The sequence below is a fragment of the Protopterus annectens genome, chromosome 6.part1 (genome assembly GCF_019279795.1).
Source record: "Protopterus annectens isolate FY-2018-M chromosome 6.part1, PAN1.0, whole genome shotgun sequence".
Taxonomy (NCBI): Eukaryota; Metazoa; Chordata; order Ceratodontiformes; family Protopteridae; genus Protopterus; species Protopterus annectens.
The window spans coordinates 350,845,137-350,858,415 of record NC_056738.1 but is presented as its reverse complement, the minus strand read 5'-3'; the positions used below and the strand labels follow the sequence as shown (position 1 = coordinate 350,858,415).

The window sequence follows — 13,279 nt, the reverse complement described above, 5'->3', positions numbered from 1 at the left end:
TGCTACAAATGTAACAAATATTTTGCTACAGTAAAACTACTACACACTGAGGCTTTACCTGTGACCACAAAATGCAATAACTGCATTTCATTAACTAATGCCAATATTACACTCTCTTAACATCAGCACCTACTGATTGTGAGCACAGGGGAAAAAATGTCTTTACCTTGAAGACCAAAGGGGTAAATCAAATCTACCCTGAGGCAATAGCAAGCTGTTTGATACAAATGTAGCAAGCAGTTTGCTACAGTTAAACTACCATGCATTGTCCCTTTTCACAGAATGTTCACGATTGATTTTGGCTTATTTTTGCCCTGTCCTTCATAGAATTTGATTTTCTTGTCAATAACTGTGGATTAGAGTTAGTCAACAATGCCATACTTTAGAGTGTTATATGTTATATTGTTCAGAAAATGCATGTTGGTGCAAAAGCTGTTGCATAGTTTAAGTTAAAGTACTATTTAAAAATTGCTCAGTTTTGGACATTTATTTCCCCTTTATATTTTTGTCTCTGTCAAGAATTTGTGATCAAAAAAGTTGGCAGCATGCCGGAAATGGAGTTAGTATTCATAAATGACGGTCAATACTATATCCTTCAACTGTCTGGTTATTTGAGTCAGTTCACTCTGGTTTTAAAGCAATAAGTACTGAGACAATATGTATTTGAATTAATGATCCAGGATAGCCAAAGATCAACACCTGTAATCCACCCTGGACATCAATGCTGTTTTTGATATAGTAAATCACCTGATCTTTCTCCAGCACCTGAGGGATCTACTGTGTTGCATTTCATCCACTGTACTAGCCAGATTACTTCCTACATTTCTATACCTAGAGGGCAGTATAGGATGTTCATTTACTGGCTGCTTTCCCTCTGATTTGTAGGGTTTCCTAAGATGCATCTTGATACCATACATGCTCACTCTGCATGTGTGCTGATATTCTACAATGTTATTAGGAGAGGATAGCAATATCTCAGCTTTGCAGATAACATTCAAATTTGCTTCTCCTTTTCTCAGAAATGAGTGATCCCCTTTTATTATTTAGTGAATTGTTCTAAAGCCTTCATACAGGTAGTATAAAATAAACTCAACCTGAGCCATTTCAAGACCACTGCCTCAGCATTTAATGTCACCTACAAACCTCCACACAATGACTACCTTTCATCCTAGCACTGAGTAGAGGAGTTCGTTACTTGCAGTTTACAGCCCTGTGTGATACAGAGTGACATGCTTCCATTTCAGGATCTTACATCAGTCACTGTCTATTATTAACATCTATGGAATATCAGCTAAACTGGGCATCTTCCTCCAATCGGAGGTTTGCCTTTCAAGGTTCAGCTATGCCTCAAATGAACTACTGTAATGGCATTTACCTGGGGCTCACTAGCAGGAAGCATGAAAGGGTATAGCTAGCATACACTTCTGTTCCTCATTTACTCACCACTATCTGTTACCTCATTAATCTCATTCTGTGCTCTCTCTACTAAGCTTCCTACATCTTTAAATGCTCTGCTTTCTTTCAAAGCCTATATGACCAGACAACCTCCAATACAAAGACTGTTCTAGTGCCCAAACTTATATTTGACTGTTTTGGGTTTGCTTGCAGTCCCCAGGATGAAATTAAATTTCTGGGTTACATTATTTTTCTTTATGGGTTCAGGACTTAAAGGACTTGCTACCATAGCAGCTTTAGAAATGCACCTTTTTGGAAAACCTTTGGAAGCACCTTAAGATGCATATCCCCTGCCACGCTAACAGTGACACTTTTATCCAGACACAATCAGCAGTGGTCTGAGTTTTTTTTTTTTTTTGTATTTTTACACTTATTTTACATGGACTGAGTCTACTTATCTCTAATTTATTCACTTACACTAATAAGCACATTTATAAAAGCTTACAGACTAACAGGAGGTTAAAAACAGGTACAAGTTTTGTGCAACACAGAAATGCATATAACATATGTTACATATATAGATTTTGTTTCTTTATGAGTAAAAAAACAAATTGTCTTGTTTATATGTTTGTTAAAACAAGGACACAAGTGTCACTTTTTTGCTACCCAATTAAAGAAATCCAATCAGTGGCAGCTGGAAAAGCAAATGGACAACTCAGACTATTTTTATTTAAACAGAGAGCTAACACTGTGTACCTCAACTATACACAACCTCTGAGTAACTTAGATCCCTTCTTGATGAATTTTCCATTGAATCTCTCAGTCCAGACTGAATGGGAATTTACGTACCAAGCCTCTCCCATATGGACAACTTTAAAACAACATAGTTGTTAGGCTTTTTAACCACAGACCCTTTTCAACTACAACATATATGTGACAATTCCTGTAGTCAACCAACCAACATACTAAGAAAAAACAGAATACCAGAACTTCTAGAAATAAAGCAGTAAATAGCCAGAGCCTAGAGCAGAGAAAAATAGATAAGCAGTATGATAGCATGCTGCATCATAAAGTTGAGACTAGACAATAGCTTTTTAGACATTTTCATATGAAATGCATCTTTTTACATTTGTGCCTATTTTTACTTGGTTACTTGGCAAAAGACAGGTATTGATTACATTATGCATTTGTAGTCCTTCTGTACATACATTACTGATGTGCCAATTAGATATACAGTGGCTATGTAATATCTTCTACACAGCTGTTTGTAAAGTTTGTTATTGCACTAATGATCTTGACCAGTGGTACAAAATACCCTACTCTATAGCCAGTTGCACTACATACCAGCATATGTATAAATTTCATGTAACTGTTCATAGTTCTGCTCTGTGATTTTAAGCAACATTACTACAGGAAGATCTGCATGTTTTTAGTATACAGCATATCTGCTTGCCCAAATACAATATAACCATTAATGATGGGGATACGCATACTAGCCAGGCCTTCAATCTTTGTGCTTTTACTGCAAAATGTGGATTCATTTTAGTTCTGTGACAGACTGCTATTTTAATAAAACTATTTTGGTTAATACCAATCAATGAAACATCAGCTGAAAATAAAATAGTCTAACACTCAAATGTTCAACACATCAAGAAAGTAAATAAAATGTAATGCAAGCAATGATTAAGTCAACCGACCTCTGCTCTCTTCAGCATCTCCCATTTGTGCAATATTTTCATAGCATACACCTTATCACTCTTCTTCATTTTCACTACTGCCACCTGGAAAACACCAAAATAAAAGGAATGCGTTTTACCATTTCACTGCAGTGATTACTCTTTCATTTACAGAAGCTCTATCCATTTTCATCTTTGTAAGTCTACTTCAAGCTGCCATAAAAATATACTGTGATTGAAGCATGCAGTCGCTCCGCCACATGGTTAAAAATGCAATATAAATGTTACGGCTCAGGTGTGGCAAGAGATTATACAGTAGTCTAAGATGACCAGTGCTTTCACATTTCTCTGTATTCTGCTACTGTAAATTTTCCAAACCAAACAGCATTAAAGGTCACACAGACAGACCCAGTCAAGGTAGTGTCTGCACGGTGTAATACCTTAAACTTCCTGTAGTGGAGGCCCAGGGGATATATGCAAATGATCCCTTAAGGACATACTAGTGTTCCAGCTACATGGTTTAGGAGCACCCACATTTTTACTTTTTAATTTTTTTTTTTTGACATCAGTACAGCAGAAGTAGATTACTTGACTACACTTTCAAAAAACAGAGAATTATAAATAGTCTGATGTCTACAAACATTGGGTGCTTGCAAAGTATCCCAACTAACATCCAAACCAGAGTAAAAAGGTCACATAAACAAAACATTCAGTAAAGACTACAAGAAAGACCCAGCCAGCTAAAGTCTTTGCTGTGCAACACCTTAAACTCCTGTAGTGCAGGACCTATGACATTACGTCATGCAATATTTTTGGAAATGGCAATGATATTAACTTGGACATTTTTTCATGATCATTTTACCTGAATACTGAACCAGCAATGTAAAGCTAGAAAGGGTCAGGTTTGGGGGGGGGGGGTCATTCATAATTTTACTTAGTACTGCTACTCAAACATATTGTCACTTGCAAAATTTGATTTTGGCTTTGAACTAGGAAGAGAAGACACCACACTTGAGTAGCTGCTAATAAAAATGGGTACATGTAATTCTGCACTAACCAGACAATGTATACAAGAGATTTTAAGAATTTCTCTCGCACTTCAGTTTTGTCTTGCTGAAACCACTTTGAGAAAGAAACTGGCAGGTTTTACACACTGATGGCAATGTAACATTGCCTAATAAACAAGAACTCTCAAGCATGGTAAAGAAAAGCCCCTACATTTCAGTTACAACCTGTCCCCACACAAGATATCTGTAGACTTATCCAAAAACTTAAACCTTGCACTCCATCAGCAGACCAGTTACCAGCAAAATATTTGCAGAAAGCTGCCAAAGCTATAGCCTACCCAATTGCCATCCTCATTAACAGAACTATTGCAGAGGGAGAAATCCCTGCTATCTGGAAAATCTCACACATCATCCCACTTCATAAAGGAGGGAACTCAAATCGCCAAACAGCTCTATTATCCCCACTGGCAAAAATAATGGAAAAATGCATCCAAAAGCAACTACTTAACCATCTAACTCAAAACAATTTGCTAGCTGATTGCCAACATGGTTTCAGGCCTCACCACAGTCCTACAACTGCCCTCTTGTCCTTCTGCAACTCTATTAACTAAAACAAACATCATCCTCACATCAGCTCTCTTTATAGACCGGTCTAAAGCTTTCGATATGGTTAATCACCAGCTATTAATAAACATTCTTACACACCTCGCATTCGATACTCAGGCTATAAATTGGTTCAAAGCCCATTTTAGTAACAGACAGCAAGCAGTCCTATGGGATAATCAACTATCCTCCCTACTGCCCGTCACCCTAGGTGTCCCTCAGTGCTCTATTTTAGGTCCACTCCTCTTCTCAATTTTCATTAACGACTTAGACTTAGCTATTCCACAAACTACATGTTTACAATATGCTGATGACTCGACAATTTTATGCTCAGCTAAGACCACATCTGAACTTTTACTAAAAACACAAGAAGCATTTAATAAAGTCGAGTCTTGGTTTCTTCAATGCTGTCTTCTACTTAACCCCAAAAAACGAAGCTCCTACTATTTTCACCAACCCAAAAGCACATCCTTAGTGATTTCACTGTCCTATCAAAGAATGGTACTCACATACAACCTGACTTAACAAAACTATTAGGGGCTACTATTGACAACCACCTTACTTTCAATGAGCATATTAACAATACTGTAAATATAGTCAACAAAAAAATGTGTGCCCTCTACAGAATTAAGCCATTCCTCACTCCTTTAGCTAAAACAAGTATTGCCCACTCCCACCTTATCTCCTCACTTCTATATGCTTCTACTATCTATACTCACCTTTCAAAAAGCAATCTCTCTAAACTGTTTAAATCTTACAATAACACTGCTAGATTTGCCACTGGACGACCACTTAGAACACACCATTGCCAGAATCCATCTCAACTAGGCTGGCTTGAATTTCAAAATCTACTTGGGTTTAACCAAATTACATTGGCCCACAAAATACTTTACCAGCCAAGGAAGACCCCAATTCTATCTATCCTTATTACTCCCTACCTGAATCTAAACTCCCTGCGCTCCTCAAACTACTCATCTGCACCAGCAAATCCAACAACAGGTCAGGTGATGCTCTCTTCTCCAATGTAGTTGGGAAAAAATGGAACCTTCTTCCTCCTGATCTCACCTCTATTTCCTCTCTAACTTCAAACCAAAACTTAAAATATACCTAAAAAAACACTGGCTTTTCCCTAGTTGTAATCCTGACTAACTTCTGCCTTAGGCAATTATGTTAAACCCTCTTTCTTCTTTTATTTTTCACCATCAGACTTCTATGTCGAAATCCTTAATAAATATAGTCTTTCGAATTTATTAGAAAATTAGACTTCTTCGAAGTCTCTTTTTGCTGCTATTTTTTCCTCTCAATATATGAACAAGATTCTTTTTTGTTTATAATATTATAACTCCTAGTTCATCTTTTTTTCTCTATCTTTTTTCTTTCTTTCTTCTTATCAAGGTTGGAATAATGTTAAAAATGTGCATAGATTCCTCATATTTTTGTCATTGTTATGCTTATATGTTTAAGTTAGTATTAACAAATTGTACAATTGGAGCTGATCTCCCCAGTCCTCTACTGAAAATGGATATTCATCCAGTTGGACTAGCTCGGTTAACAAATGTAAAATAAAATAAAATAAATAAAAATAAAATACTGCAGTCTAGAGTGGAAACTTTTTTTTTTCCATTTGCTCATGTCCTGAACAAATGGTTACCAATTGAAAATGTTGATAATGGACTGAATTAAGTGGAAAAAAATGCCAGATAACACACACACATGCTAGTTTCAACAGTTACCCTTTCCATGACGCTAAAGCAAATGTGAAGTTTAAAAAGTATAAAGTCATGGGAAACAAGAATTGAGTAATCTGAAAAACAGCAGCTAAATTGATTAATATGGGACTCTAAAGTAATTCCTACATTTCAAGTATTTAGGTCATATGAGAACTCCCAAAGCTTTAGGACTATAAAACAACAAATTTTACTTTTATGACCCTATGTACAAAAGCAGTGAATATTTTCAAGTATTACTCAAAATATGACAACGATGGATACTTAATGCACAGTTCCTCAGGTTTCAAAAAAGAATTAATATGAAAGCTCAGAATTCATTATGCATACTTGCAGAAATATCTAGAAGTTTTGCATAAAACTGTGAAACTATCCAAAATATTGAATCTGATCATTACTTCACTGATTTTCAAATTTCTGCCTCTAATTTCCAGCAGGTACATCTTATAAAGCTACTTCACAAATCAATGAAATCTATTAGACAACTTTACTAGATGAGAATGTAATGTGGTTGCCAATTTTCATTCTACAATGCTTCCATATAAATGGGTTGCAAGTTTCTGAATGTTCCTGTCCAGTCATTCAAAAGAGGAAGTGGAATATGGCAGCCATGGGACGAATACGTTAGGATGCTCACTTTCTGAAATATGAACACAAAAACCTCTAAGGAAACAGCCCTGCAGCAGTAAATTCAGTGAATCCAATGAAAGCAGATAGTCGCTTAATGAAATTAATATTGTAACTTGCTTGAGAACAGAAAAATGGAAAATATGGTCAGGGTGTTCCATAATATGGCGGGCCAATGCATTCCTTAAATCCATCTTTGATGTTGCATAAAGATGCTCATATATGCGTTTACGCAGCACCCTTTCGGTCTTTCCTATATAGAAAGCGGTACATTTATTGCATAAAGCCACATACACCACTGCTCTTGCCCCACAATTAAAACTACCCATAACCTTGTATCTTTCATTATTAATTGTGACTTGTGTTCCTTCCTGAATATTCTTACATTGGTGGCATGTCCCACATTTGGTCATACCCTTATATTTGTTAAACCCTACTTTCTTAGTTCTTTCCAAAAGGGATTTTAAACTAAAGCCCTTTCTAAATGTAAGGTTAGGTGCTGGCCCTAATGCCTCCATTAATAGTCTATCCTCCCTAATAATGGACCAATTCTTCTGTAAAATGTCCCTTATTAAACGGTGGTCTATCGAAAAGGTGCACAAGAATTTTATGTTAATGTTAATTTCTACCTTATTCGGACCCATATTTCCTATACTACCTTGGTCCGCTGAAATACCCAAGCTCTGTGGGTATAAGATAGGTTTAAAATGACCAGAAAGCCTTTTCATATCTACCTCTTTCTTGATTTCAATCAGGAGAATAGCAGGGTAGCCCTATTCAGAAACATATTAGTAAGTTTATCGCACTCATTTATAAAATCCACATACCTAGTAGTCATACGCGCTGCCCTTACCATCTGTCCTTTTACTACAGCTCTTTTTTGATGGTAAGGGTGGCAACTACTAAAATGTAGAAACCCATTAGAATATGTGGGTTTGCGATAAATCTCACTCACCCATCTGGATTCAGTATAATCTTTACTGATAAGAATGTCTAAATAATTAATTTGGTTAATATTAACCTCATACGTAAAATCCAGGAAATCTGTAAACATCTTCATGTTTTCAATAAAGCATTCAATACCCTCTAATGGGCCCTTCCAAAGGAAGAACATGTCGTCCTGGTACCTAGTGTACCAGGCGACATGTTGTTGAAAGCCACAATCCTTAAATAAGAATGTGTTTTCCCACTGCGCTATAACACAGTTGGCAAACGCTCCCCCACAGGGGGAGCCCATGGCCACCCCTGACGTTTGTTTAAATATTTGTCCATTAAAACTAAAACAACTATACTTTAGGACCAACTCTAGTAATGTTTCTGTTATATAGATAGTGTTTTGTGGGACCTTTTTATACTCCATAAACTCCCTCAACCATTCCAAACCCAACTGCTGGGGTATGACTGTATAAAGATCTTTAATATCAACAGTCAGAAAAATGAAATGTGGGTTAAAAGCTATTTCGTTGATGTTCCCCAAAAAGTCCCACGAATCCTTACAGATTTGCTTTTCTGTCTTAATAAGTGGTTTAAGTATAGTGTCAACATATTTGGCACAAGCCACCAATATCGACCCCCTACTATCCACAATTGGTCTAAATGGGGGTTTTTTAATGGACTTATGAATTTTTGGTGCCCCAAAAAACGAAGGCATTTTAGGTGCCAACACACTCAAATAAGAGTGGATGTCATAATCAATAAATTCCTCTACAAATAGATCTTCAATAGTAGTTCTGATTTTATTATTAGCTATATTTACTTCGTTCAGGCTTATGCTCTCATAAGGGCCCTCAGTCAAATGTGCCATGAGTTCACTTATATAATCATTAAGGTTCATAAAAATAAGGCCATTCCCTTTATCGGGTTTCATTACCCGTATTTTACAATCCTGGATTAATGTTAGAAAATCGCGTTGTTCTCCCGAAATATTAAGTTTGTTTTTTACATTACATGCCCTATTAACTGCTAAATGCCTAAAATCTAACTCACATGCCTTTTCAAATGATCTTAAATTATTAACTAATGGGGGATTAAACAGACTGGCTATTCTGAATGGGTTCGTCAGTGATGAACTTTTACCTAACATAGAAGTTAAATTCAACTTCCTTACGAATAACTTGAGGTCTATAATTGTTTTCACTAAATCCATATGGGAATCTGGGACGAAAGACAGGCCCTTGGAAAAGAAATCAGCCATATCAGTAGTAATATTTAACGTGGTGTAATTAAAGATTTTAAAATCACCTTCCGTACTATATACTATAATCGGATAGTCTTCTGGAGGTGTCGTCACCTCCCTTGATTCTGTCTGTTCCTTAAATCCGTCCTCACCCCCCCATTCTTGTTCGACCTCAAGTTCATTTGATGTGGATGCCTCCCTTCCCAAAAACCCTGATGGTACCCATCTCTTCTACTCTCAGTCTCTTGATTAGAAACATTTACTTGTGGTCCGGACAAGACTTCCATATCATCTAATTGCTCTACTGCTTCCTCTCCTTCATCTACTACTGGCCCACCAAAACAAGGCCCCTGATAAGCATTGTTATCTTCCACCCGAAAATCATCCAAACTTTGTATTTCTTGTCCTATTCTGGGCTTTTCCTGTCTATAAGTTACAGGTGGAACTACATCAAATCTATTACTCTTCTTATTTTTAACTCTGCCATTCTGTGGAGGTTTTGGATATGCTGTCTTAGTGGAATACTGCTGCACATCCCTTTTTATTTTCTTTTTCTTGTTTTCACTTAATTTATTAGTGGTAGCCTCTATGCTCGTAAAAATTCGAGCATAATCATATTTATATTTTAAAAAGTCTTGGTGTTCTTTTATTTTCTTTTCTAACCCTGCTAGTTCCATACTAAACCCTTCCACTTGCTGCTCATAGTGTCCGATAAGTAATCTAATAAATTCAAAACTCTGCCTATCAAACAACTCCAATAGTTGCATGTGGAACTCGGATCCCTCAATTAAGCCTACCGGGAAGCGCCATTGCCTAAGCCCCTTAGGAACAATCTTCCTCTCTAAGCACTCCCCTAGGTAGGCGATTTCTAATTGTAGTTTTTTACATTTATACAACTTATTATCAAAGTCCCCAATCAGAACATTAATATGTAAAACGCATATATGAGCATCTTTATGCAACATCAAAGATGGATTTAAGGAATGCATTGGCCCGCCATATTATGGAACACCCTGACCATATTTTCCATTTTTCTGTTCTCAAGCAAGTTACAATATTAATTTCATTAAGCGACTATCTGCTTTCATTGGATTCACTGAATTTACTGCTGCAGGGCTGTTTCCTTAGAGGTTTTTGTGTTCATTGGTCTGTTCCGTGGTTTGAGTTCGACACTTTCTGAAATACATAAAGGGATATTCACCAGTGTTTAACCCCTATGTTTATTTCTTCTCTAAGAGACCATATTGCTTTAACAGTACTCCACTTATAGAACCTACTACCAGTCAGTAATTATGATCCATCACTTAACCCACTCTCACATTTCCTAAAATAAAAATTTAAGTAAACAACTTCAAAAACAAAGCACTATTTTAAAAACTTCAGGCAAAACTTTTTCAAAATGCCACCACCTCTAATTGCTGGACAGTGTATATACATTTACAATCTCTTATTATAGGCAGGTATGAATCTGTTATACTTTAGCACAGATTTCCTGTCCCTAAGGTTCCTTCATTGAATGACTTACATTTGCTACTCACGTCTAAACTTTTGAAATGCACAAACAAATGTGCAAAGCCACTTTCACACAAGCAACACCATTTAAAAAATGGGTTTTTACAATCTTACAGACAGAAGCCACCACATATGGTATTATACCACCATATATCGATGGTAGTCCACCGAACACAGAAGGCATTATAATAGATCTGGGAACACAGGCTGACAGCAACCTCTCTTTTGATCACCGCATTGCCACTGTGGTCAGAAAGTCCCTCTATGTGGCACATTTCATTACTACGGGTTTTGCATCCAGGAAGAAGGAGGTCATTGTCTCCCTCTACTCTTCCCTCATTAGGCCATTCATTGAGTACAATGCATCATTTGGCATGTACCTCACTAAACACCTGCAACAACTGGAGAGGCTGCAAAAGTACCTCACAAAGAAAATCCTAGGCCTTAAACATTTGTCCTATATGGACAGACTAAAAAAAATATTCTGGGTCTCATATCACCTACTTAGTGGCGATCTCTGCTTGACTTACAAAGCCATGTCTGAACCAGCTCTGTTAGAAATGCTACATCTAAAGAAATCCCACCACACGCTCCAGAAACCTCAACCTCATTACCACAATCAACAGAACATGCTGGAGGGACGGGTTCATAACTCAGACTGCCCATGCTATGGAATAGACTGCCCATGCTATGGAACAGACTTCCCATACATGTCCAGCAGAGTATCTCACTAGCCCTCTTCAAGAGAAATCCTGATGAGTGGATGGGAAATAGAAAATTCACCCCAAGGATCACTTCAGTGGCTTTACTCGACAGAGGCACAGGGAACTAAGGTTGGGTGGCGCGATGCAAGAGTAACCCTATGGGCTAGGCTTTTAAAGGCTCCAGGGCCATTAGCCTAGTACACACCTATGAACCTATATGCCACTAACTATACATTTAGTATGGAAAAGGGTCTCCTTGCTTGGCTATCTTTAATTATATATATTAATAAACTTTTATTTCACAGGCCAAGGTCTGGACTTGAAACAGGGCACATAAATAGTTTACAGATTACCTTGGAAACTGCACCATCACAACAGGGACAGTCGCCTTAGACTCGTATACTGAAGTCAGGAGTCCCTCAAGGACAATGCTGAACCTTATTCTGTCAGTTTGCACTAAATACAACTCACTCAATATGCTGACCACATTTCACTTTTAAAACCAAGAAACAGTGGGCAACTGGCACAATTTGAATTGCAAAAAAGATTTTGCTCATCTTTGCCAGTGACTGGAAAAAATGAATTGATCCTAAACGAGCAGAAGAAAGCTGGCATGTAATGTGAAACTACGCAAATACTGAAAACTAATCTACTACCGACAAGCCAAGCACTATCTAATGAGTGCTGTAGAACTAACAGCTTCATAAGTACCTAGAGCTATTCCAGACCTTATTTTTACCTTCAAATACCACAAAGAAGAAACTACAGTCAAAGTACACATGACGTAATGTGGCCTATAAATTAACAAGATTTTTAACATTCAAACCCAGAAAGCAATTTTACTAACTTACTAATACAAAAACTCAATATGAACTCCTCAATGCTCCATATTCAGGACACAACATACTTAAAATATACAAATGTATTTCTCTTTTCCCTTTCAAAGAGCACCGCTGCTTATGTCTGCATAAAGTGCAATGGCTCCCAATAACGGGTAGATTAACATTACCTCTGAACATGACATTTAAATGCCTTCATTTGGATTACTGCCCCCCAATAGCTACCATGTTAAATTAGGTCTAATCCATATTCTAAGGAGCAATAATGTAGACACCTATGTTGTGAGTTCTTCCTTTGGACAAGGAGACACTGAGAGGGTCTTCTCTAAAACTGATTTTACTTGGAACGCATTCCACGGTGATATTCAAAATGACTACTACTATTATTCTTTCTATAAAAACTGGTCCTCCGATTAATACCAAATATGTATCCTTATTGATATGAGACAGGGATGAAACCCAAGGCAACAAATCCACTCCTTATCCAATGCAGTCACACAATGGAGCAGACAAGACATTGTGGTGCCTTAATTATGATGTTTTGGGTTAAAATTACTATGCATGTGCTTAAGCTTTAGTGTGTTCCTTGTAATTAATGATTTTTGTCACTACAGTGCAGACTTAGCTCTATCTGATGTACAGTGAAAAGGTGTTGCGCACACTGTAGAATGATTATATCTACACCTTAATTAAAGGTATATTTTTACATGCTCTGTGCCATTGGCTTAAGTTGTGGTTGAAAAGGTTTATGCACCAGCCCACCAACCCAGCTAACAAATAGACAAAGATAATGAAGATGGAGCATTCAGAATGAAGAGAAGTAAAAGAGAAACACTAAATATTTAGACTGGTAGCAACACCATACCAACTGAATATTGTGCCTTATCAAATGTTTTTTCCCTTTAAGATGCTGATTAGCATTTAATCTATTTGATAGGCCAACTGATTTAAGGGCTTGTATATATTTGAAACAATGTTTGATAATTTGTTAAAGATCTGAAGAAGCTTTTACA

The 13,279-nt window shown here is 37.0% G+C and overlaps 1 protein-coding gene across 1 annotated transcript in view; it reads right to left on the bottom strand.

Annotated features, from left to right (window-relative positions):
• CDC42BPG (CDC42 binding protein kinase gamma) overlaps window positions 1–13,279 on the bottom strand; it is a 1,192,486-nt gene that overhangs the window by 890,736 nt on the left and 288,471 nt on the right. The window contains exon 4 of the mRNA XM_044075379.1: window positions 3,093–3,176. Within this exon, the coding sequence (XP_043931314.1) occupies window positions 3,093–3,176 (84 nt within the window). The remainder of the gene's footprint in view (window positions 1–3,092; window positions 3,177–13,279) is intronic.